Below are 22,112 nucleotides of genomic sequence, written 5' to 3'. Positions count from 1 at the left end.
TGGGCTACTCCCCCCCAGGGAGAGCGCGTCGCTACACTACAGCGCCACCCCCCCCCCCCCCCCTTTTTTTTTTCTTCCTCTTTTTTTCCTGCGTGCAGTTTGATTTGTTTCTCCTATCGAAGTGGATTTTTCTACAGAATTTTGCCAGGAACAACCCTTTTGTTGCCGTGGGTTCTTTTACGTGCGCTAAGTGTATGCTACACACAGGACCTCGGTTTAGCGTCTCATCCGAATGACTAGCGTCCAGACCACCACTCAAGGTCTTGTGGAGAGGGAGGGGGGTGGGGGGTTCGGGGGGGGGGGGGGGGGGGAATATCGGTGGCTGAGCTGTGATTCGAACCAGCGCGCTCCGATTCTCTCACTTTCTAGGCGGACGCGACATCGGCCAAGCGACATCACGTACTTTGTTTTTTTTCTTCTTCTTCTTCTTCGTTGTTGTTGTTGTTGTTGTTGAGGAGCATAACTGAGTTATTTCAACGATGGCGAGCAAGTAGAATATTACATGTCAAAACCACGTACAACTACCATCACTTAACTCACTCAGTACGGCCAGTCCTCTCTTCTCCTCTACACAGACCCCTCGGATGTCCAGTGGGTGTCTGAATGACCCAACCTTTAGCTTCCGTCGTAAGAATTGTGGTATTCTTTGTCAACATTCACGTCTTCAGTATAAGAGCCTTCCGCTTGCAATATTTTGATGATAGTAATTGGGGTGAAACGCTGGTAACGTCGTCTCTTCCGCCGTTCGTATGGAGAGAGTTAAAGCAAGAAGAGTAACAGGGGACTTGATACCGACGTACAAAATATTTCATGGGGTTGACGATGTAAACAAAGTATGGTTTTTTGTTGTTGTTGTTGTTTTTTTTGTACTCCAAAGGCAGACACTACAGTACAGACAAAATATTTAAACAATAATTATTCCAGAACAAACTTCAGAAAGTTTACATTTAGTAACAGCGTAACAAATTATTTGAACAAATTAACAAACAATATTAAACGTGCACCTAGTATAAATACTTTTAAGAACCTCATAGATAAACATGAGTTATTGACAAAAAACGAAATACGACTTTGATGGATAAAATGACTGAGCTAGTCAACGACCTGACCAACAATAAAAAGGAGTAAAATCTGAAGTGGCATAAAAAGCCAAAAATGGCTAAGTTGTATATATAACAACGCCCCAAATCCTGATCCTGATCGTGATTCAGAGGTAGACGGGTATACCAAGTACGTGTGTATCGACAGAGCGGCGACATGGTACGTGTGTCTATCATTATAGCTACGTGTCAGTAGCGCTATTAAGACGGGTAGCGATAGATTATACTCTAACAGCCCTATCGACACGTAGCGCTATTGATTCATACAGAATGAATGAATGAGTGTGTGGAGGAGCGGGGGGAGGGGGGGGTTCAGGGTAATGTGTGTGTGTGTGTGTGTGTGTGTGTGTGTTGGGGTTCATGTACGTTTATGTGTATTTGATTGTGCTTTCATATGTATGAAACTGCATGTTTGTTGCATGTCTGTTATGCATGTGTGTGTGTGTGTGTGTGTGTGTGTGTGTGTGTGCATGTTTTACGTTTATTTGCTTATTTATCATCATTGTTGTCTTTTCTTCTTTTTTTTCTTTTTTTTGTGCGGCTTAGATTTGACTTCATCAAGATTTTGCGCCTTATAAATAGTAGTAGTACTAGTAGTAGTATTTTTATGTATTTATCTTCTCTCTCTCTCTCTCTCTTTCTCTCTCAAGGCCTGACTAAGCGCGTTGGGTTACGCTGCTGGTCAGGCATCTGCTTGGCAGATGTGGTGTAGCGCATATGGATTTGACCGAACGCAGTGACGCCTCCTTGAGCTACTGATACTGATACTGACACTGCAGAATGAAACAAATCACTGACACACAAAGAATATAATTATCATTACCTTGCGTAAGGAAAATCATCAGGCCAACAACACAGGCACAATAAATGAAAACAGTGTTTAAAACTCGGCCAGGCGACATCGCGTACTTTCTTCTTCTTCTTCTATGCTGTTGTTGCTGAGCAGTATAACTGAGTTATTTCAAGGATGGCGAGCGAGTAGAATATCACTACGTTAGGGCTGTTGCCATATGTCCCACTGAAGAATGTTGAACGTGTACTGAAAGAGCGTGCGGTCGGCGCTGTTTGCTTGAGCTACAAAGTTTTTATCTTATCGTAGTTATAGTTCCAAAGTTATAGAAACGACCTGGCCGGTTCTTCTGATTACACACGAAACGGATACACGTCAGTACGATACAATTACGTCATCGACCTTAACTTCGAACTGAAGGCGTAATAGTTCATGTTTATGCTTCCCATCGTCGAAGCTCAGACGGTTACCTTGATATTTGTATTTCCATTTTTCGTCGTGTACGACGGTTTTAAACGAACAGTTGATCACCATTTTTTGTTTGTTTGTTTGTTTGTTTTTTTGGTGTGTGTCAGTGTGTGTGTGTGTGTGTGGACGGCCCCTAATTGATTGACGGTTCGCTCAGCACGAGACTGCTATTAGTACACACCTGTGACTGCCTGTAGTACTGATGACAACAGTGATACACACTTGTGACTGCTATTAGTACACACCTGTGACTGCTATTAGTACACACCTGTGACTGCTCGTTGTACTGATGACAACAGTGATACACACCTGTGACTGCTATTAGTACACACCTGTGACTGCTCGTTGTACTGATGACAACAGCGATACACACCTGTGACTGCTATTAGTACACACCTGTGACTGCTATTAGTACACACCTGTGACTGCTCGTTGTACTGATGACAACAGTGATACACCTGTGACTGCTATTAGTACACACCTGTGACTGCTCGTTGTACTGATGACAACAGTGATACACCTGTGACTGCTATTAGTACACACCTGTGACTGCTATTAGTACACACCTGTGACTGCTCGTTGTACTGATGACAACAGTGATACACACCTGTGACTGCTATTAGTACACACCTGTGACTGCTATTGCTATTAGTACACACCTGTGACTGCTATTAGTACACACCTGTGACTGCTATTGCTATTAGTACACACCTGTGACTGCTATTAGTACACACCTGTGACTGCTATTGCTATTAGTACACACCTGTGACTGCTATTAGTACACACCTGTGACTGCTATTGCTATTAGTACACACCTGTGACTGCTATTAGTACACACCTGTGACTGCTATTGCTATTAGTACACACCTGTGACTGCTATTAGTACACACCTGTGACTGCTCGTTGTACTGATGACAACAGTGATACACACCTGTGACTGCTATTAGTACACACCTGTGACTGCTATTAGTACACACCTGTGACTGCTGTTAGTACACACCTGTTACTGCTCGTTGTACTGATGACGTCAACAAAGCCAGTACATCTCAATGTTTCCCGTCATCTAACACACAGAGAAAGTAAAAGGCACTGAGAAACTCACCCCAAAACGTCCTCTACATTTTATTCATCTTTACGTTTATAAAGTTTCTTGCAGGAAGATTCTGGGGTTTTTTTCTTCTGTGTGTCATGTACTGAAGTATGTTTGTTTGCTTTTTTTTTCCCCCAATGTTTCAATGTGTTTCACCATATCTGTTTGCACTACCCGTAAGCCAGTTAAAAGGAAGCAATTTGTAGCATTGATACGAAAGTAGTACCTTTATGGAGCAAGAGTTACTATCCTTATTTATTGTTTTACTTTTGACGCTGTTGGCTCACTGAGTAAACTAGGTGGAGAATGTTTTGTTTTTGATGTGTATAATAATGCTGTTACTGACTCGAGTATGATACTGACTAGTGTTAGAATTTCTAGCGAGACAAAAAAAGGACTTAACAAAACAACAATAATAAAAAAACAAAAAAATCCCAAACCAAAACAAACAAAAAATGTTAAAAAGTGAAAAAGAACAAACAACTAACAGAATCCTTATGGGTAAGACGGTTTCTTCTCACCCGAACACGCGGGGTTCGAATCTGCTTAGGACTTCTTTTTTTTTTTTTTTTTTTAACCCGAATCTTTATAATAACAAATACAGAACACATTTTAAGGAATAATTTTTTTTAAGTGTATCACAAGTGAGTTTAGTTATTTACTTCTCTATCCTGATTTATCTATTCATTAATTTGATGACTTATCTATCTATTTGTTTATGTATTTCCTTAGGGTCTTAAGCCTATATTATGAGGGTTGGGTTACACTGCTAATTGCCTTTTGAATCTGTCGCGGTGTACCAGGCTCGTGCTTACTAGAACTGTTTTAATTACTTTCGTGTGTACAATCACGCAAAATTATTAAATCCGCACAATTGATTTGGGTACGTTACCTTCGGAAAATATGAAAACGACATGCACTATTCTGGAAAAGTCCCATCAGCAAACGGAAGCATCTTTTTTTCAGTCCCGTCGCTAATAAAGGAAGTTGCGCGCTAGCCTAGGATGGAGAGGCTGAGAAGGAAGATGGTGACACTGCTGATGTGTCTCCTGTACCTGGGACACAGTGGACTGTGGCTGGGCCTGGGAGTACAAGGGGAATTCCTCATCCCAGGGCTCCCGAAAAAGAGTTTCAAACGGCTGGCTGACATCAACTTTGGGGTTCTGGCACCCAGGATGTTTGCCATAAACCCGTGCACTACGCACTTTTTCAGCAGAAGAACGCCAGAGGTTAGTGATTATGGTGCACCAAATATTACAGTATCGTTCAGATTTCTTTTATCACTTGCCATCCTGTCAAATAGTCCGTTTCTTTGAGAATCATCCAGCGTGCGACAGCTACTTTTTTCACACACACACACACACACACACACACATATATATATATTTATAACCGTAAAGTAATGAAATTGACCTGAATGGGTTAAAAGTTAGATAGGCTAGATGCGAATGCTACAGCTATAAGTTGGCGAAATGCTAGCCACAATCCATTTGTGACCAAGACTATCCAGCTGTGCCTTGATATTCTACAACGTCTACAACTACAGTTTAAGCATCCTCAAATCGCGGTAATTTGATGGTCATTTTAGTTAGAATAACCTCCGAAAAAGAAGATTAGCGCATGATGAAGAATCAGAAAGTGTTGAACTTTGATAGATCTATATGGCAGATCTATATTTTGATGGGCAAAAAACGAAATGCTGAACGACGTTGGCTGATTTTTGTGGAATCGTTCTGTTCCCGGCACAAAACTTAAGTTTTCAGCAAACTCATTTCTGATAGTGAGCAAATATGATTTGGATCTAGAAAGCAAACTGTACTGGTGATACCTCATCCACCACCCACCACCCAACCCGTCCTGTTCCCGCATTTTTTTGTTTCGTTGTCTGCTTTTTTCTTTCTTTCTTTCTTTCAAAACAAGCGTGAATCACATGAAAGCTGTTGCCTTTTTTCTTCTTCAGTACAGAGCAGTTGGAGGCAATTAGAGTTCAGCGATCAGTTTGAAAAAAAAAGAAGAAAAAACACTGGGGTTTTTTGTTTGTTTTGTTTTGTTTTTGTTTTGTTTGTTTTTTCCACCAAAGGCGTATTCACCAATTCCGACATTGACCAGCTAGCCATTGTCGGGAATTAGTTTCGAAGATACTATACTGGTTGAGGTTGGAACATGCTTGGAGTATTTTCAGTAGTAGTAGTAGTAGTAGTAGTGTAGGGACTGGCATGTCATCTGCGTAGACCTCTCGGCCTTTTTTATGTCCCCATCGAAATCTTCATCTTCACTTCTTTCTTTTTCTTATTTTTCTTCTTTTTTTTTCTTTCTTTTTCTTTATTTTTATTTTTCGTTCTTTTGTTTGTTATTGTTGGGCGGGATACGCAAGTACGCTTCTGCAAGAACTTTGCTTTCATTCATCATAACCAAAAAAATGTTTCTTTTGAGATGGTAATGGTGTCAAGGAGATTTTTGAACGTGTTAGTATTCTGTGCAAGTTTAACAGGTTGGAGACTTTTGTAGTTTGTACATCAGGGGTCGCCTTAACATGAATCACGGAGAAGACGACATCATGATGGAAATAATCGGAATGGAGGAACGCGTCAGATTTCACCTATCATAATTTTATCGAAAAAACTGGGCTTGTCCGGAGTGAATGTGTATATCACGCCAGCCAGGACATCCAACACAGATCGAACAAATTCAAGCTGGAATTCCATACACAGGGCACCGAAACGGCACCGACATGACACGAATCGGGGGGTACCCGTTATGCCGCCGACCCGTTATGCCGCCGACCCGCTATGCCGCTATCCCGCTTTATTCCCTTTCGCTTTTCATCACATGCGCGTGAAAAGTGATATATGACAGTAGCAGTTTTCACAAATGGCGTATATTATGATGTAAACACTGAATGACACTAAAACTCGCCATTTAGAGGCGGGCTCGTGCAAATGCAAACTAAATGATAAAAAATATGTATTCAGGACAAATGTAATACTTTCAATTTTCTACATTTTTAATGAGAAACAAAACCAATGACAAGCAAAAAAAAAAAAAAAAAAAAAAAAAAAAAAAAAAGTGTGCTAGAAACGAATTTTAAAGGAAAGTTTCTTGTACAGATCATTTCTCCACTAGTATCTATAGCCCAAAACAAGGAAATGGATTCGCGAATGCATACGTTTGGACCCAGTTGCGCCATTTGTGACGTTACTGTGACCCAAATGTCAAATAAAAAGGGAGATTATTAGTATGGCTTGCCCATCTTGTTTTGTCTTTTTTGTGACAAAAGACAATCCGTAAACGGGTCGGCACAACGGGTCGGCGGCATAGCGGGTCGGCGGCACAACGATACGCTCCCGAATCCGAATCGCTCAAACAGTAAACTCACTTGCTGAATCAAACATGAAAACGCACCGTCGAGCGATCCGTACCGTTTTGTCTGTGTTTCATCTACGAAACAGTGAGGCGTCGGCTTGACCCAGTAGTAGTAGTAGTAGTAGTAGTAGTAGTAGTATCATTATTATCATTTTCCGAAATATGAGAGCATGTAACACTGAGATTGAATCTACGTTTGTAAATTCTACTAAAATTTGACTATCATTATTTGATAGATCTAGAGTTTTTCTTATCTTTTCATTTATTCATTCATTCATTCGTTCGTTCGTTTCACTTTTCATTTATATATTGTTCTCGTTATTTTACGAATAGTCGTGAGCTTATTCACAGTCAGTAACAGACCCACCTAACGTTCGTGTCCCCCTTTATGAATGCGAACAAATACTTTATTTATTTATTTACCTATTCATTTATTTATCTGTTTATTCAATTATTCATTCATTTGTTTTTTTCATTTATTTGTTTATGTATTTATCTGTTTCGTTATTTATTCGTTTGTTTAATAGTTGATTTATTCGTCTCTTTGTTTATTTATCTACTCACATCATGGCAGCTAGTCCAGCAGTAAAGACAAACAAATAAAAAGGTTAATCGTTTTTTTCATGGCCCAGGTTTACTTCCGGTATTCTAGAACCAGCTCCTTGTAAAGTGACTCGTGCCCGTATATGTTGATGAACAGCGCAGCATCTCCATCCTTTGAAATGGATAATCTATCGAAACACGTGTAACCCCCCCACCCCACCCCCCACCCCACACCCCCCCACACACACACTGAAAATTAAAAAAACAATAACAAAAACAAACAAAAAAACAACAACAAAAAAACAAAAACCAAAACAAACCAAGAAACCATCGATTGAAAAGCAACATATGAAATGACCATAACGAAACACTCATGCATTCATTTAACCGGCCCCCTATCTCTTTGTCTGCAAAATGTTAATCGAAAAAAAAAAAAAAAAAAAAATCATGGACAAAAGAGTTATTCTGGGTATCGAGCAGGTCGTTTGACAATGCGTCAACTGCGTGTTTGCAAAGTCTTTGGAACGACTTTTCCACCAGTGGATGAAAACAGTCCTTCAGGATCAGGATCACGTTGAATCGGGTTTCCTCTCTTTCTTCTTGTTTTGTCCGGTCCTTAGCTTCTCCTCCCATGGTTCTTCTTGACTAGACTGAACATTGTCAGTTTCACACGTAGGCTGTGTTCAGCACGTCTCGTTTCTGCATCGGGAGTGGAAATAGGATGGGACCTCAGGTGAGTATTTTTTGTGGGACATGGCAAATAGTGGGTCGTAGAGTCGGATCCACTCTGTTTACGCATACCAAGATTCAAACATTCGACTGTTGGCCACCGTTCTTTCTCTGCTTCTCTAGACCTTGCAACTGGATTGAACTTCCTCTTTCGCTTCGTCAAGTCTCCACACTCAGCTCTTTCAAGTCTGGCCTTAAAACCCACCTCTTCCCAAAATAGCCTCCCTTCTCTGCCTCTTCCTTGTCTTTCAGTTTCTCCAGTTTTAGAGTTATGCACGCGTGTGAATGACTGGTGCGAAAACGCTTTGATTTGTCTCTGCACAAGATTCAGCGCTATATAAATACCATTATTATTAATATTATTATTAACATCAGGAGAGAATGCCCCTGAGTGGTTTCTGGAACCTTGCTGCACCAGTTTCGGATGTCTTCTGTTTCGTCGACACTGGATTCCATCCTGCATTGGTTTCTACGGTGTACGATTTTGGAGCACGTTTCTTGATGACTGTGGTTGGATTTTTCTATTTCTGTTCAAAGTCCAGTTTCGTGATAACTACATCTCCTGGTAATCAGTACTGTAATTGATCGTGCTCCATGTTATCTGTCAAATGTTTTCTTGTTCATTTCTTTGCTCTTTTTGTCTTTTTCAGCAACTCTCTTTCTGTCAGTTTTATTTCTTTGCTTCCAGGTTTGCAGAACTTGTAGGTGGTGTTGTCCTCAGCTGACGTCCCATTAAAAGTTCAACTGGGCTGACTCCTGAGAGTGATCTTGCTGTTGCTCTGTAGGACAGTGGAGCAAGAAATAGATTTTCCTGATTGAGAATCTTTTGCGCAGTTTGTACAGCTCTTTCTGCTTCCCCGTTGGACTGAGCATGACACAGACTGGAAGTATCTGTAGCAAAGCCCCAAGTCTTTTTGCGAACTTCAAGCTTTCTCTTGAGGTTAATTGATTATTGTCGTTGTCTGTGTAGACAATTTCTGAGATGACATAACGTGCAGTTATTGTTATTTAGCCTGGCTATGACTTGCAGATCCTGTTGAGGGCAAATATGCTATTTCAAGTTAGCGTGAGAAATAGTCTATTACTACTAAATATGACAGTTTTCCTGCTTCAGAAATGTCAGCTCCAATTTCTTGAAATGGTTTAGCGGTTGTTAAGAGATCAAAGGCTCTTTTCGTTGACTTGGGCGATTCTCTTGGCAGTGACCAGATGATGCTATCTTGCTTTTGATTGCGTCATTGATTTGAAACCACCAAACAAAACTTTTTGGCCGCCTACTTGTGATTCTGGACATCCGGAGGATGGTGACTGACCCAGGATCGGTCTCCCCTCAACTCATTTCTCCCCAGGGTCAAATGTCACAGTGTATTATGTGCTCTGTTCTATGTCATGAGCTTTATTATTCATATTCCATAGTTCACAGTTGTATTTCTGATCATTTTTCCTCTGCAATGTGTCTGAGTCAACGTTTTGTTTTCAAACGTTAATAGCAACGCATCTTTTTTTAATTATTATTTTGAATTTAATTCAGATTTTTTTTTTTCATTTGAATTACTGTTTAAAACTATGAGACGTGGCGAAATTTTCTAAAGGGCATGTTGCAGGTCGTGGCTTATGTAGTGAAACGCATCAACAAACATCATGCACTGCCAAAGAATCTCAAACTGGGATTTGTCATCAAGGACATCTGTACTAGCAAACGCTTCACCACTGCCTTCGCTTTGTCTTTTGTGCCACAGACCCGTTGCTCAGGTACTGTGTTTGCTTGTTCATTCATTTATCAAATAATCTATTCATTCATTCACAATATTTTATTTCATTCTTTTATCTTTTACAATTAATTCATCAACGTATTTATTACTACAAACACACTCACTCAAACAAGAACACGTACGTGCACGTATACAATGATTCCATTTATGATTTGTACTATGAAGTAGCGCGCGCGCGCGCGCGCGCACACACACACACACACTCAAACACACGCGCGCGCGCACACACACACACACACACACACACACACACACACACACACACACACCAAAGAAAATGTACGTTTTGATTGGGAACCATTTTGTCGAAGAATATCAACAAAATGAAGTTTGATAAGATAAGCCATCAAAAGAGCTGTTTGGATTTCAAAAAGCCGACGCTTCCAAACATACACTCAACCACAACCCAGTGCACAACTCCTCCAAAGTCGTTCTCATGTGACATCGACAAGAGAATTATGCAATATTGCACGTATTGAAATAAACACATGTCAACGTTGTTATTTAACTACTGCACTTACATGCATAATAATGATAACAACAACAATAACAACAATAATAATAATAATAATAATAATAATAATGATAATAATAACACTCACCTGGCACTTTTTCTCGAATAAAGCTGAACGCGCTTTACATATGTAGAAAACTCATAGGATTTAAATAATGAAATGCATCAATTTACACACTCATTGCATACAGACATCTGCCCCCTCTCATGAAAGTCACTCGCGCGCGCGCGCGCGCACACACACACACACACACACACGCACGCACGCACGCACGCACAAGCACCTACACAAAACATTTCAGCATGGTTTAGTGGACAAAAATATCAACGCTCCATACATGCTTGCGTCTTCAGAGAATAACTTTAAGTTGGCTGTGAAAGTGGAGTGTATCATATTTTTTTCTTTTGCGCAGAATGTTCCAGAGGGTTTGACCCTGAAAGGAAAGACTAGCCTTCGATGATTGAGGGATTTTGTAAATGACAGACAGAACGCAGAGAACACGATTATTTTATGGAAGAACGGAGATGTCGAGATAGGGTGTAGTGATGACGGGTATCAGAGACAGTGCCAGCAGTCACAGATGACAAACCGACTGAAGAAAGTCTGTCCGAAATCCTAAACTGAACAGGGGGCCAATGCAAAGATTTCAAAAAAAAAAAAAAAAAAAAAAGTGGTATGTTCACATTTGGGGAATTTCAAAATCAGCTTCGATGCTTTGTTCTGGACGTTTTTGGAAGCATGTGATTTAATTTAATTTAATTTGAGATTTGATATGGATATTTATATAGCACCTACCATCTCTCGGAGACCAAGCTCTAAGCGCTTTGCAAATTCGGGGTCCTTTGCACAACAGGCTGCCTACCTGGGTAGATCCGACTGACGGCTGCCATTGGGCGCTCATCATTCGTTTCCTATGTCATTCATTTATATATTTCAGGCACGCACACATACACACTTTCAGACAGACATGTAGAATTTTGCTTGTATGACCGTTTTTTTTTTTTTTTTTTGTTGTTATTTTTGTTTGTTTGTTTTTTTCATTCACTCTGCCGTGTATGCAGCCATCCTCTCTTTTCTGGGTTGTGTATTTTGTATTTTGATTTTCTTTTTATCACAACCGATTCCTCTGTGTGAAATTCGTGCTGCTCTCCCCCAAGGAGAGCGTGTCGCTACACTACAGCGCCACCCTTTTTTTTTTTTTTTTTTTTCCTGCGTGCAGTTTTATTTGTTTTTCCTATCAAAGTGGATTTTTCTACAGAATTTTGCCAGGAACAACCCTTTTTGTTGCCGTGGGTTCTTTTACGTGCGCTAAGTGCATGCTGCACACGGGACCTCGGTTTATCGTCTCATTCGAATGACTAGCGTCCAGACCACCACTCAAGGTCTAGTGGAGGGGGAGAAAATAATTATCGGCGGATGAGCCGTGATTCGAACCAGCGCGCTCAGATTCTCTCGCTTCCTAGGCGGACGCATTACCTCTAGGCCATCACTCCACTCCATGCGGGGCATGTTCTTGTTTCCACAACCCACCAAACATTGACAGGATCTTTTACGTGCGTATTTGATCTTCTGCATGCGTATACACACGAAGTGGGTTCAGGCACTAGCAGTTCTACACATATGTGGAGTGATGGCCTAGAGGTAACGCGTCCGCGTAGGAAACGAGAGAATCTGAGCGCGCTGGTTCGAATCACGGCTCAGCCGCCGATATTTTCTCTCCTCCACTAGACCTTGAGTGGTGGTCTGGACGCTAGTCATTCGGATGGGACGATAAACCGAGGTCCCGTGTGCAGCATGCACTTAGCGAACGCAAAAGAACCCACGGCAACAAAAGGGCTGTTCCTGGCAAAATTCTGTAGAAAAACCCACTTCGATAGGAAAAACAAATAAAACTGCACGCAGGAAAAAATACAAAAAAAATGGGTGGCGCTGTAGTGTAGCGACGCGCTGTCCCTGGGGGGAATTTCACAAAGAGAAATCTGTTGTGATAAAAAGGAATACAAATACAAATACAAATGTTGACCTGGGATATCGGAAAAATCTCCACCCTTTATCCACCAGGCGCCGTTACAGAGATTCGAAGCCGGGTCCCACATATTGAAAGTCCAACGCTTCAATCACTCGGCTATTGCGAAGTAGGTACACAAGGGTGCCAGCGAGTAAAGCATTGCTGTGGTCTAGCGTGACGAGAACAAGAGACTAGACAAGAGTTTTGTTTGCATTTATGGACAAATAGTGATAGGTTGTGTTTATTCCCTTGAGATCTAGGTAGGCCGACCTGCAAACATTCGAAATATGCTCTTTGAAAGATAGGGTCTGATCGAAATGATGCCCAGATTACGAACATGGGATGAGAATTCAATGTCTGCAACGTCAATGCAGATCGTGGTTGAAAGTGAAAGGATGTTTTCGAAACTGAGGAAGGTGTCAGTATCAGAAGCTCAAGGAGGCGTCACTGCGTTCGAACAAATCCATATATGCTACACCATATCTGCCAAGCAGATGCCCGACCAGCAGCGTAACCCAACGCGCTTGGTCAGGCCTTGAGAAGGACAGTTAATGAACAAAGTCTCTTTTACTACAAAAAAGGCGGTTGCATTTTTCATCACATCAAGTTATCAAAAACCAGTCTGTCTCTTCCAAACCGTCTCTTGTCTCTGACTTTCTGTATGTATGACTGTCTGCCAAATGGCTTTACCCAGGCACATCGGACGAAGACAGCCTGACACCGCACGACGTGGTGGCGGCCATAGGAGCCGGCTATAGCAGCCTGTCTATGATGGCAGCCAATATCCTGGCGCCAAGCCACGTGCCTCTAATCAGTGTCTTTTCTACCAGTGATGACCTCAGTGACACTCACCGCTTCCCCTACTTTGTGAGAGTTGTGCCACCTGACAGGTCTGTTCTTGTTCTTGTTTCTAAAAATAATCACTCGTCTGTTACAATGTAAGGTGCTTAATGTGCCAAGTTCCATTCCTCTCAGTCCATGGGAAGTGGGACAGGGGCAATCTTTGATGAACATCCCTCGTATCTCTAAATTCCGGTTTGTCAGTAGTACGATGAGAGTCAATTTTGAGCGATCAATTGGAAAGAAAAATATGCTTTTTTGTTTGTTTGTTTGTTGTTTTTTTCTCGGGGACTTCTCAACGTGAACAGCTTGCTTTCGTTCCGAATGTACTGAGTTCAGGGGGGTTCTAACATGCTTGGATTTTTCATTTACTTTTGTAGCGTGCACACCTTTGGACACGGTGACTTGACTTAGAATGGGACGTGATGATCTACCTACATGTCCGGTGTCAGCACGCGTCCGGACGTCCGTTTATAATTTTGTCGAAAGAACTGGACTTCTGAAAGTCTGGAGTGATTATGCTGTGTACATTTTGCCCGGAAAGGAACAGTAACTAGGGAGTGTGTGCAGACCCACTTTCGTCTCATTTCTGTGGAGGTTCCACCGTTATTTTTTTTAGAGAGAACCGCCTGCGCATGTGCATCTCCATTTCCTTTTTTTCCAGGTCACCGAAAAGATAAAACTTCGTTGTGGAAATCGCTGTTCTGACGAAAGGATTTTTTTTTTTTTTACATTTTCGGTGACTATTTTTGCAAGTTTATAAGGTATGTTTGGTTTTATGATTACACCCATTATTTGCTTTAGTCTGCTGTGTATACTTTGAGCCTGTTTTTTGTCATTTCTCTGCCATTACGTATTCGAACTGATCCTTTTATAAACTCTGCCGAAAAGTTGTCCGAAGACGGGCAGTACAAACTCAGAGATGTCAGTTATGGTGGTGAGCTGCCCATGACGTCATATGACCTACTTCTCGCTCTGCGAGCGACGGAAATTCCACCACAAAAACTGGCCTGCAAACCCTCCTTAATATTGTCTTGATTTGAGCAAACAAATGAATGCCCACACGTCAAGGTCGTAACAAAGCCACGTGGTTCAACAGATGTACTCCTGCTCGATGTGTAAAAGAGGATGTGTGCCAGGTGAACTGTACCAAGGACGCATGCTTCTAACGTAGCTTGGAGGCTGCTGTTGAGGAGTTGAATATCAGTTGAAAAAATCCTAAGGGAATGTCCTTTTTTCATCATATATCAATCTTATTCAACTTTTTACTCGGCATGAATCATGTGTTAGCTATGAGTACTGCCTGTCTCTTGTATCATGTTAAGCCTCTGGATCTGCAAGATTTTCTTGGGTTGGTTCTTGTTTGTTGTTTTACAAGCGAAAATCGCGTTTCCTTCACAGGAAGTTTCCAGACAGCATGACATTCTACTCCTTGCACACAGCTAAAAGAACAAAAGAAATAATATGAACAGACCTCAAAGAATGACACTGAATAAACGTTCAAGATGCTCATTGCATACAGTTGCTATAAAGAAGGCGCTGAATTAAGCAGAATGAACTGGTTGAAAATTTGAGTCGGCACACAGTTAAGAACTCTTTGTACGCCACATTTTCTCAAAGTTAGTACCTAAAGGAACTGAACGGCATGTAACAGCTACTTCTTTTTACGAAGTATCTGAGCGGTAAAGTCAGGGTTAAGACGGGAGACGTTTAAAGTTTGGCAGATACTGGATGTGTAGGTTGCATGGATAATATCATCAGGACTGTCTGGCTGTGCTTTCACATCCCAGCACTGGTCTTTTGAAGGTGATCAAAAGATATCATATGGATCAGCTTATGCAATATTTACACATCTTTTAACTCCAGTAGTTCTGTTGTTATCCTGGAAGTAAAAGAATTGGGGGCCGGGGGTGTGTGTGCTGCATAAGTATTTAGAGTTTTTGTTACTGACTGCCCAAACTGGAAAGGCGTGACGAAGGTAGTAAAAGTTTGAAACTTAGCTATTTCTATAAGTCTGTATCATGATCGTAAAACAATGAAACGCTGATCAGTTTTGATACTTGTAGGTAGAATCGTTCCCTTTCCAGTACACCACCTTCAGTTCGATAAACACTTACATTTGATGGTGAGGTCAAATATGATTTGGATCGTTATGATTTATGTAAGAACTGGTAAGGCATCCTCTTGTCCCGCCTTTCCCTCCCCACTGAGTTTTCGGTTGGATTTTCGGGTTGTTTTTATTCGTGTTTTTTGGTGTGGGTTCTCTCTCTCTCTCTCTCTCTCTCTCTCTCTCTCTCTCTCTCTCTCTCTCTCTCTCTCTCTTTCCGTACTTTATCAGCGGTAGAAGTCATTTGTTGATCCGAGTGATTTTCAGGTTCCAGTTCCAAGTGATCGCTGAGCTGATTTTCATGTACAACTGGACCTACGTCTCCGTGGTCTATTCGCCCAGTATGTATGGGGAGAACGGCTTCAAACAGCTCAGTATACTGCTGAAAGACAGTAACGTCTGCATGGCTGTGGTTCGATCGTGCTGCGGGACGTCATCTGAAGAGGTCCTGCTGTGTGTGTGTGTGTGTATGTGTGTGTGTGTGTGTGTGTGTGTGTGTGTGTGTGTCTGTCTGTCTCTCTCCTCCTATCTCTTTTTCTCACTGTATCACCTGAAGAGATCCTGCTCTCTCTCCCTCTCTTCTTCTATCTGTTTTTCTGTCTGCATCATTTGAAGAGGTTCTGCTCTCTCTCTCTCTCTTTCTTTCACTCTCTGTCTCTCTCTCTTTCTCTCTCTCTCTCTCCTTCTATCTGTTTTTCTCTCTGTATCATCTGAAGAGGATCTTCTCTCTCTCTCTCTCTCTCTCTCTCTCTCTCTCTCTCTCTCTCTCTCTTCTCTCCCTCCCTCTCTCCATCTATCTCTTTTTCTCTCTGTATCATCTGAAGAGGATCTTCTCTTTCTCTGTCTCTGTCTCTCTCTTTCTCTGGGTCTGTCTCTGTCTCTCTCTCCTTCTATCTGTTTTTCTCTTTGTGTATCATCTGAAGAGGTTTTACTCTCTCTCCGTGTCTCCTTTCCGTTTTTCTCTCTGTATCAAATGGTTCTGCTCTCTCTCCCTCTCTCCTATCCGTTTTTCTCTCTGTCTCAAATGGTTCTGCTCTCTCTCCCTCTCTCCTATCCGTTTTTCTCTCTGTCTCAAATGGTTCTGCTCTCTCCCTCTCTCCTATCCGTTTTTCTCTCTGTCTCAAATGGTTCTGCTCTCTCTCCCTCTCTCCCTCTCTCCTATCCGTTTTTCTCTCTGTCTCAAATGGTTCTGCTCTCTCTCCCTCTCTCCTATCCGTTTTTCTCTCTGTCTCAAATGGTTCTGCTCTCTCTCCCTCTCTCCTATCCGTTTTTCTCTCTGTCTCAAATGGTTCTGCTCTCTCTCCCTCTCTCCTATCCGTTTTTCTCTCTGTCTCAAATGGTTCTGCTCTCTCTCCCTCTCTCCTATCCGTTTTTCTCTCTGTCTCAAATGGTTCTGCTCTCTCTCCCTCTCTCCCTCTCTCCTATCCGTTTTTCTCTCTGTCTCAAATGGTTCTGCTCTCTCTCCCTCTCTCCCTCTCTCCTATCCGTTTTTCTCTCTGTATCAAATGGTTCTGCTCTCTCTCCCTCTCTCCTATCCGTTTTTCTCTCTGTCTCAAATGGTTCTGCTCTCTCTCCCTCTCTCCTATCCGTTTTTCTCTCTGTCTCAAATGGTTCTCTTTCTCTCCCTCTCTCCTATCCGTTTTTCTCTCTGTCTCAAATGGTTCTGCTCTCTCTCCCTCTCTCCTATCCGTTTTTCTCTCTGTATCAAATGGTTCTGCTCTCTCTCCCTCTCTCCTATCCGTTTTTCTCTCTGTCTCAAATGGTTCTCTTTCTCTCCCTCTCTCCTATCCGTTTTTCTCTCTGTCTCAGATGGTTCTGCTCTCTCTCCCTCTCTCCTATCCGTTTTTCTCTCTGTCTCAAATGGTTCTGCTCTCTCTCCCTCTCTCCTATCCGTTTTTCTCTCTGTCTCAAATGGTTCTGCTCTCTCTCCCTCTCTCCTATCCGTTTTTCTCTCTGTCTCAAATGGTTCTGCTCTCTCTCCCTCTCTCCTATCCGTTTTTCTATCTGTCTCAAATGGTTCTGCTCTCTCTCTCCCTCTCTCCTATCCGTTTTTCTCTCTGTCTCAAATGGTTCTGCTCTCTCTCTCCCTCTCTCCTATCCGTTTTTCTCTCTGTCTCAAATGGTTCTGCTCTCTCTCCCTCTCTCCTATCCTATCCGTTTTTCTCTCTGTCTCAAATGTGTCTGCTCTCTCTCCCTCTCTCCTATCCGTTTTTCTCTCTGTCTCAAATGGTTCTGCTCTCTCTCCCTCTGTCCTATCCGTTTTTCTCTCTGTCTCAAATGGTTCTGCTCTCTCTCCCTCTCTCCTATCCGTTTTTCTCTCTGTATCAAATGGTTCTGCTCTCTCTCCCTCTGTCCTATCCGTTTTTCTCTCTGTCTCAAATGGTTCTGCTCTCTCTCCCTCTCTCCTATCCGTTTTTCTCTCTGTATCAAATGGTTCTGCTCTCTCTCCCTCTGTCCTATCCGTTTTTCTCTCTGTCTCAAATGTTTCTGCTCTCTCTCCCTCTGTCCTATCCGTTTTTCTCTCTGTCTCAAATGGTTCTGCTCTCTCTCCCTCTCTCCTATCCGTTTTTCTCTCTGTCTCAAATGGTTCTCTTTCTCTCCCTCTCTCCTATCCGTTTTTCTCTCTGTCTCAAATGGTTCTGCTCTCTCTCCCTCTCTCCTATCCGTTTTTCTCTCTGTCTCAAATGGTTCTCTTTCTCTCCCTCTCTCCTATCCGTTTTTCTCTCTGTCTCAGATGGTTCTGCTCTCTCTCCCTCTCTCCTATCCGTTTTTCTCTCTGTCTCAAATGGTTCTGCTCTCTCTCCCTCTCTCCTATCCGTTTTTCTCTCTGTATCAAATGGTTCTGCTCTCTCTCCCTCTCTCCTATCCGTTTTTCTCTCTGTCTCAAATGGTTCTCTTTCTCTCCCTCTCTCCTATCCGTTTTTCTCTCTGTCTCAGATGGTTCTGCTCTCTCTCCCTCTCTCCTATCCGTTTTTCTCTCTGTCTCAAATGGTTCTGCTCTCTCTCCCTCTCTCCTATCCGTTTTTCTCTCTGTCTCAAATGGTTCTGCTCTCTCTCCCTCTCTCCTATCCGTTTTTCTCTCTGTCTCAAATGGTTCTGCTCTCTCTCCCTCTCTCCTATCCGTTTTTCTATCTGTCTCAAATGGTTCTGCTCTCTCTCTCCCTCTCTCCTATCCGTTTTTCTCTCTGTCTCAAATGGTTCTGCTCTCTCTCTCCCTCTCTCCTATCCGTTTTTCTCTCTGTCTCAAATGGTTCTGCTCTCTCTCCCTCTCTCCTATCCTATCCGTTTTTCTCTCTGTCTCAAATGTGTCTGCTCTCTCTCCCTCTCTCCTATCCGTTTTTCTCTCTGTCTCAAATGGTTCTGCTCTCTCTCCCTCTGTCCTATCCGTTTTTCTCTCTGTCTCAAATGGTTCTGCTCTCTCTCCCTCTCTCCTATCCGTTTTTCTCTCTGTATCAAATGGTTCTGCTCTCTCTCCCTCTGTCCTATCCGTTTTTCTCTCTGTCTCAAATGGTTCTGCTCTCTCTCCCTCTCTCCTATCCGTTTTTCTCTCTGTATCAAATGGTTCTGCTCTCTCTCCCTCTGTCCTATCCGTTTTTCTCTCTGTCTCAAATGTTTCTGCTCTCTCTCCCTCTGTCCTATCCGTTTTTCTCTCTGTCTCAAATGGTTCTGCTCTCTCTCCCTCTCTCCTATCCGTTTTTCTCTCTGTCTCAAATGGTTCTGCTCTCTCTCCCTCTCTCTTATCCGTTTTTCTCTCTGTCTCAAATGGTTCTGCTCTCTCTCCCTCTCTCCTGTCCGTTTTTCTCTCTGTCTCAAATGGTTCTGCTCTCTCTCCCTCTCTCCTATCCGTTTTTCTCTCTGTCTCAAATGGTTCTGCTCTCTCTCCCTCTCTCCTATCCGTTTTTCTCTCTGTCTCAAATGGTTCTGCTCTCTCTCCCTCTCTCCTATCCGTTTTTCTCTCTGTCTCAAATGGTTCTGCTCTCTCTCCCTCTCTCCTATCCGTTTTTCTCTCTGTCTCAAATGGTTCTGCACTCTTCTCCCCCACTTTCCTTCGGCCTGTTTTTTTTTTTTTTTTTTCTGTATCTAGCGTATGTCTCAACAAAATCAGTAAATGAGTATTTTCTTGGAACGTATGAATTTGACTGTGATGATCTGCCCATTCGCTTGATAATTTATGAGAAGCCATATTCACCCACATTTCCACGTGGTGATGCCGCGGTGTTGTTTTTTGTTTGTTTGTTTGGGTTTTTTTTTCTTTTTTTTTTTCAGCAGAAACAGCAACCCCACCTTCTGAAAATTCTGTGCTAGAAATTTCCTCTGTTCTATTACTATCTTTATTTATGCCTGTTTTTTTTTTTTTTTTTTTTTCCCTTGCTGCATTGTTGTGTCCTTTTTTCTGCCTTTCCAGTCCATTCCCCTAACATTTATCAAGCAAGCCTTGATACTTTTGTTTCTTTTTTTTCCGAAGTCTGTGATGTACTATCTGTGCTGCTTTTGCTCTGGCGATTAAGGAGTGAAATCGTAAACACTGGGATGGGCACTAGCTGTACATTCTGCAGTGTTATTTGCCTGTATGGCCTGTTTATGTATTTTTGTTAGGCTTTGAAGTATTGTTATATATATATATATATATATATATTTTTTTTTTTTTTTTTTTTTTTTTTTTTTTTGTAATCTGCAAGTGATTAATTCAGTGGAAGAGCTGACGTCCTTAGCGTGGCCTCGTCTTATTTGCCCAAAGGAGCTAAATGGTTGGGTTAATGTGTCATGACATGTGCTTTGTGTGTTTGTCTTGATGTTTGTTGTTGTTGTTGTAGATGTGACAGTTCTGTGTTGACGCGGTGGAGCATTTGAACGGTTTGGCAGTCCTGACATGGCCCTGTGCGGTCGGCTGGACTATAAGCAACAATAAACAACTCACATTGACCAGACAAAAAGGAAAATCGAATAGTCTGACTCGTTGATTATAAATCTGCTCTAGAATTTTTGTGTCCTAACGATCAGTGGACAATCTGTGACGTGTAATTCTCAGCCAGCGCATTATGGGCTGTGTTGTGTTGTGACATGGTATGTACTGGCCAGTTTCATGTGTGTGGTAAGTGGACTTCACACAAGACGTCGCCATGTCTACGTACACATTGTTGTTTTGTTGTTCGCATGGCGGACTCGTGGACTAAACGGTACACGTCTTCCTGTCTACAACACAGTGTTGTTTTGTTGCTCGCCAGGCGGACTCGTAAACTATGCACTCCATAACAGTTTCAGTTTCAGTAGCTCAAGGAGGCGTCGTCACTGCGTTCGGACAAATCCATATACGCTACACCACATCTGCCAAGCAGATGCCTGACCAGCAGCGTAACCCAACGCGCTTAGTCAGGCCTTGAGAAAAAAAAAAATATATAAGCTTACATAAATAAATAAATAATAATTATGATATAAAAAAAAGGTAGTAGTAATTAAAATAATGATAAAATAATAATAATAATGAATAAATAATTAAATAAATAAGACAACAATGATGATAAATAAGCAAATAAATATAAAACATGAAGACACACATTCACACATACACCCACACATGCATAACAGATATGCCCCCCAAAAACGCAGTTTCACAGATATGAAAGCACAGTCAAATACATATATGCACTCCACGTCAGCCTGTCAGCAGCACAGAGTTGTTTTTTGTTCACCAGGTGGACTCCGTTGCTAAGGAGCTGGTGGAAGAGTACCGTCGTGCCCGCGTGGTAGTGGCCATCATGGTGACTAACCGCGTCCACTTGCTGATCGCCGCCACGGGAAGGTTCTTGTCCCATGGATCGTTTATCTGGATCGGCACTGATGGCTGGTCAGGGTCTGAAGGTTTGGATGACGTGCATCATCTGTTGCTGGACTCGCTGCTGGTGGACGTCCATACTGCTTTCATGGATGATTTTGACGACTGGTTCGAGAAGCATACACCCGTGAGTCCTCGTGAAGCCTGAACGTTGTCATGGCTGCTTTCTGTGAGATGTCACAGGAATACTATCATATATCTTCTCTTTGTCTCTGTCTCTGTCTCCCTCTCCCTCTCTTTCTGTGAGATGTCAAAGGAAAACTATGAATAATTATCTTCTCTTTGTCTCTGTCTTTGGCTTTGACTCTCTCTCTCTCTCTCTCTTTGTGTGTGTGTGTGTGTGTGTGTGTGTGTGTGTGTCCCGTCAGCCTGTATGTGTGTATTTGAGAGAGAGAGAGAGAGAGAGAGAGAGGGGTGCATTTGGTAGATCAAAGAAAGTAGAGAACTTTCATTGGGGAAGCGTTCAAGAACTTTTGTTAATTGTTTCTTGATTATGCCCATCGTGTCCATTCATTTCAGTCTCCTGTTTTCTGGTCAACAGAACGAAACATCGAGCCCATGGCTCCGTGACCAGTGGGAAAAACATGTGAACTGTTCTTTTGAGAAAGGTTCGTGTGATAACACAAAGACTGTCCGTGACACGAATTTCACTAAAAATTACAGAGACCCGAAACTGGGCTATATCGCTGACGCTGTCTACCTGATTGCCAATGCCACAGCGCGGGTCCTTCAAAGTGCCAACTGCAGTCATGTCAGCAGATCTGACGCCAGAAACTGTGTGACAGGGCCTCGACTTTTGCATGAACTGAAAACCACGAGGCTGAATGGATACAGTGGTTTCGTGGAGTTGGACTCGAACGGGGATCGTCTGATGCATTATGATGTTTGGCAGATGAGGGCACGTTCTTCTCGTGAGTACCACAGAGTGAAAGTGTTCGAGTTTGACTCTGTAAC

General features: G+C 42.3%; 1 protein-coding gene across 1 annotated transcript in view; it reads left to right on the top strand.

Moving 5' to 3' along the window:
* The first annotated feature begins 4,452 nt into the window (after positions 1–4,452).
* Positions 4,453–22,112, top strand: part of LOC143301997 (metabotropic glutamate receptor 6-like) — a 22,782-nt gene continuing 5,122 nt past the window's right edge. The window contains exons 1-6 of the mRNA XM_076616481.1: positions 4,453–4,677; positions 9,688–9,835; positions 13,073–13,268; positions 15,593–15,770; positions 21,019–21,285; positions 21,700–22,112. The exon at positions 21,700–22,112 is cut by the window's right edge and continues 640 nt beyond it. Of these exons, the coding sequence (XP_076472596.1) occupies positions 4,453–4,677; positions 9,688–9,835; positions 13,073–13,268; positions 15,593–15,770; positions 21,019–21,285; positions 21,700–22,112 (1,427 nt within the window). The remainder of the gene's footprint in view (positions 4,678–9,687; positions 9,836–13,072; positions 13,269–15,592; positions 15,771–21,018; positions 21,286–21,699) is intronic.

This window comes from Babylonia areolata, chromosome 28 (assembly GCF_041734735.1).
Source record: "Babylonia areolata isolate BAREFJ2019XMU chromosome 28, ASM4173473v1, whole genome shotgun sequence".
In the NCBI taxonomy this organism is placed as follows: domain Eukaryota; kingdom Metazoa; phylum Mollusca; class Gastropoda; order Neogastropoda; family Buccinidae; genus Babylonia; species Babylonia areolata.
This window is presented reverse-complemented; position numbering and strand designations above follow the sequence as displayed.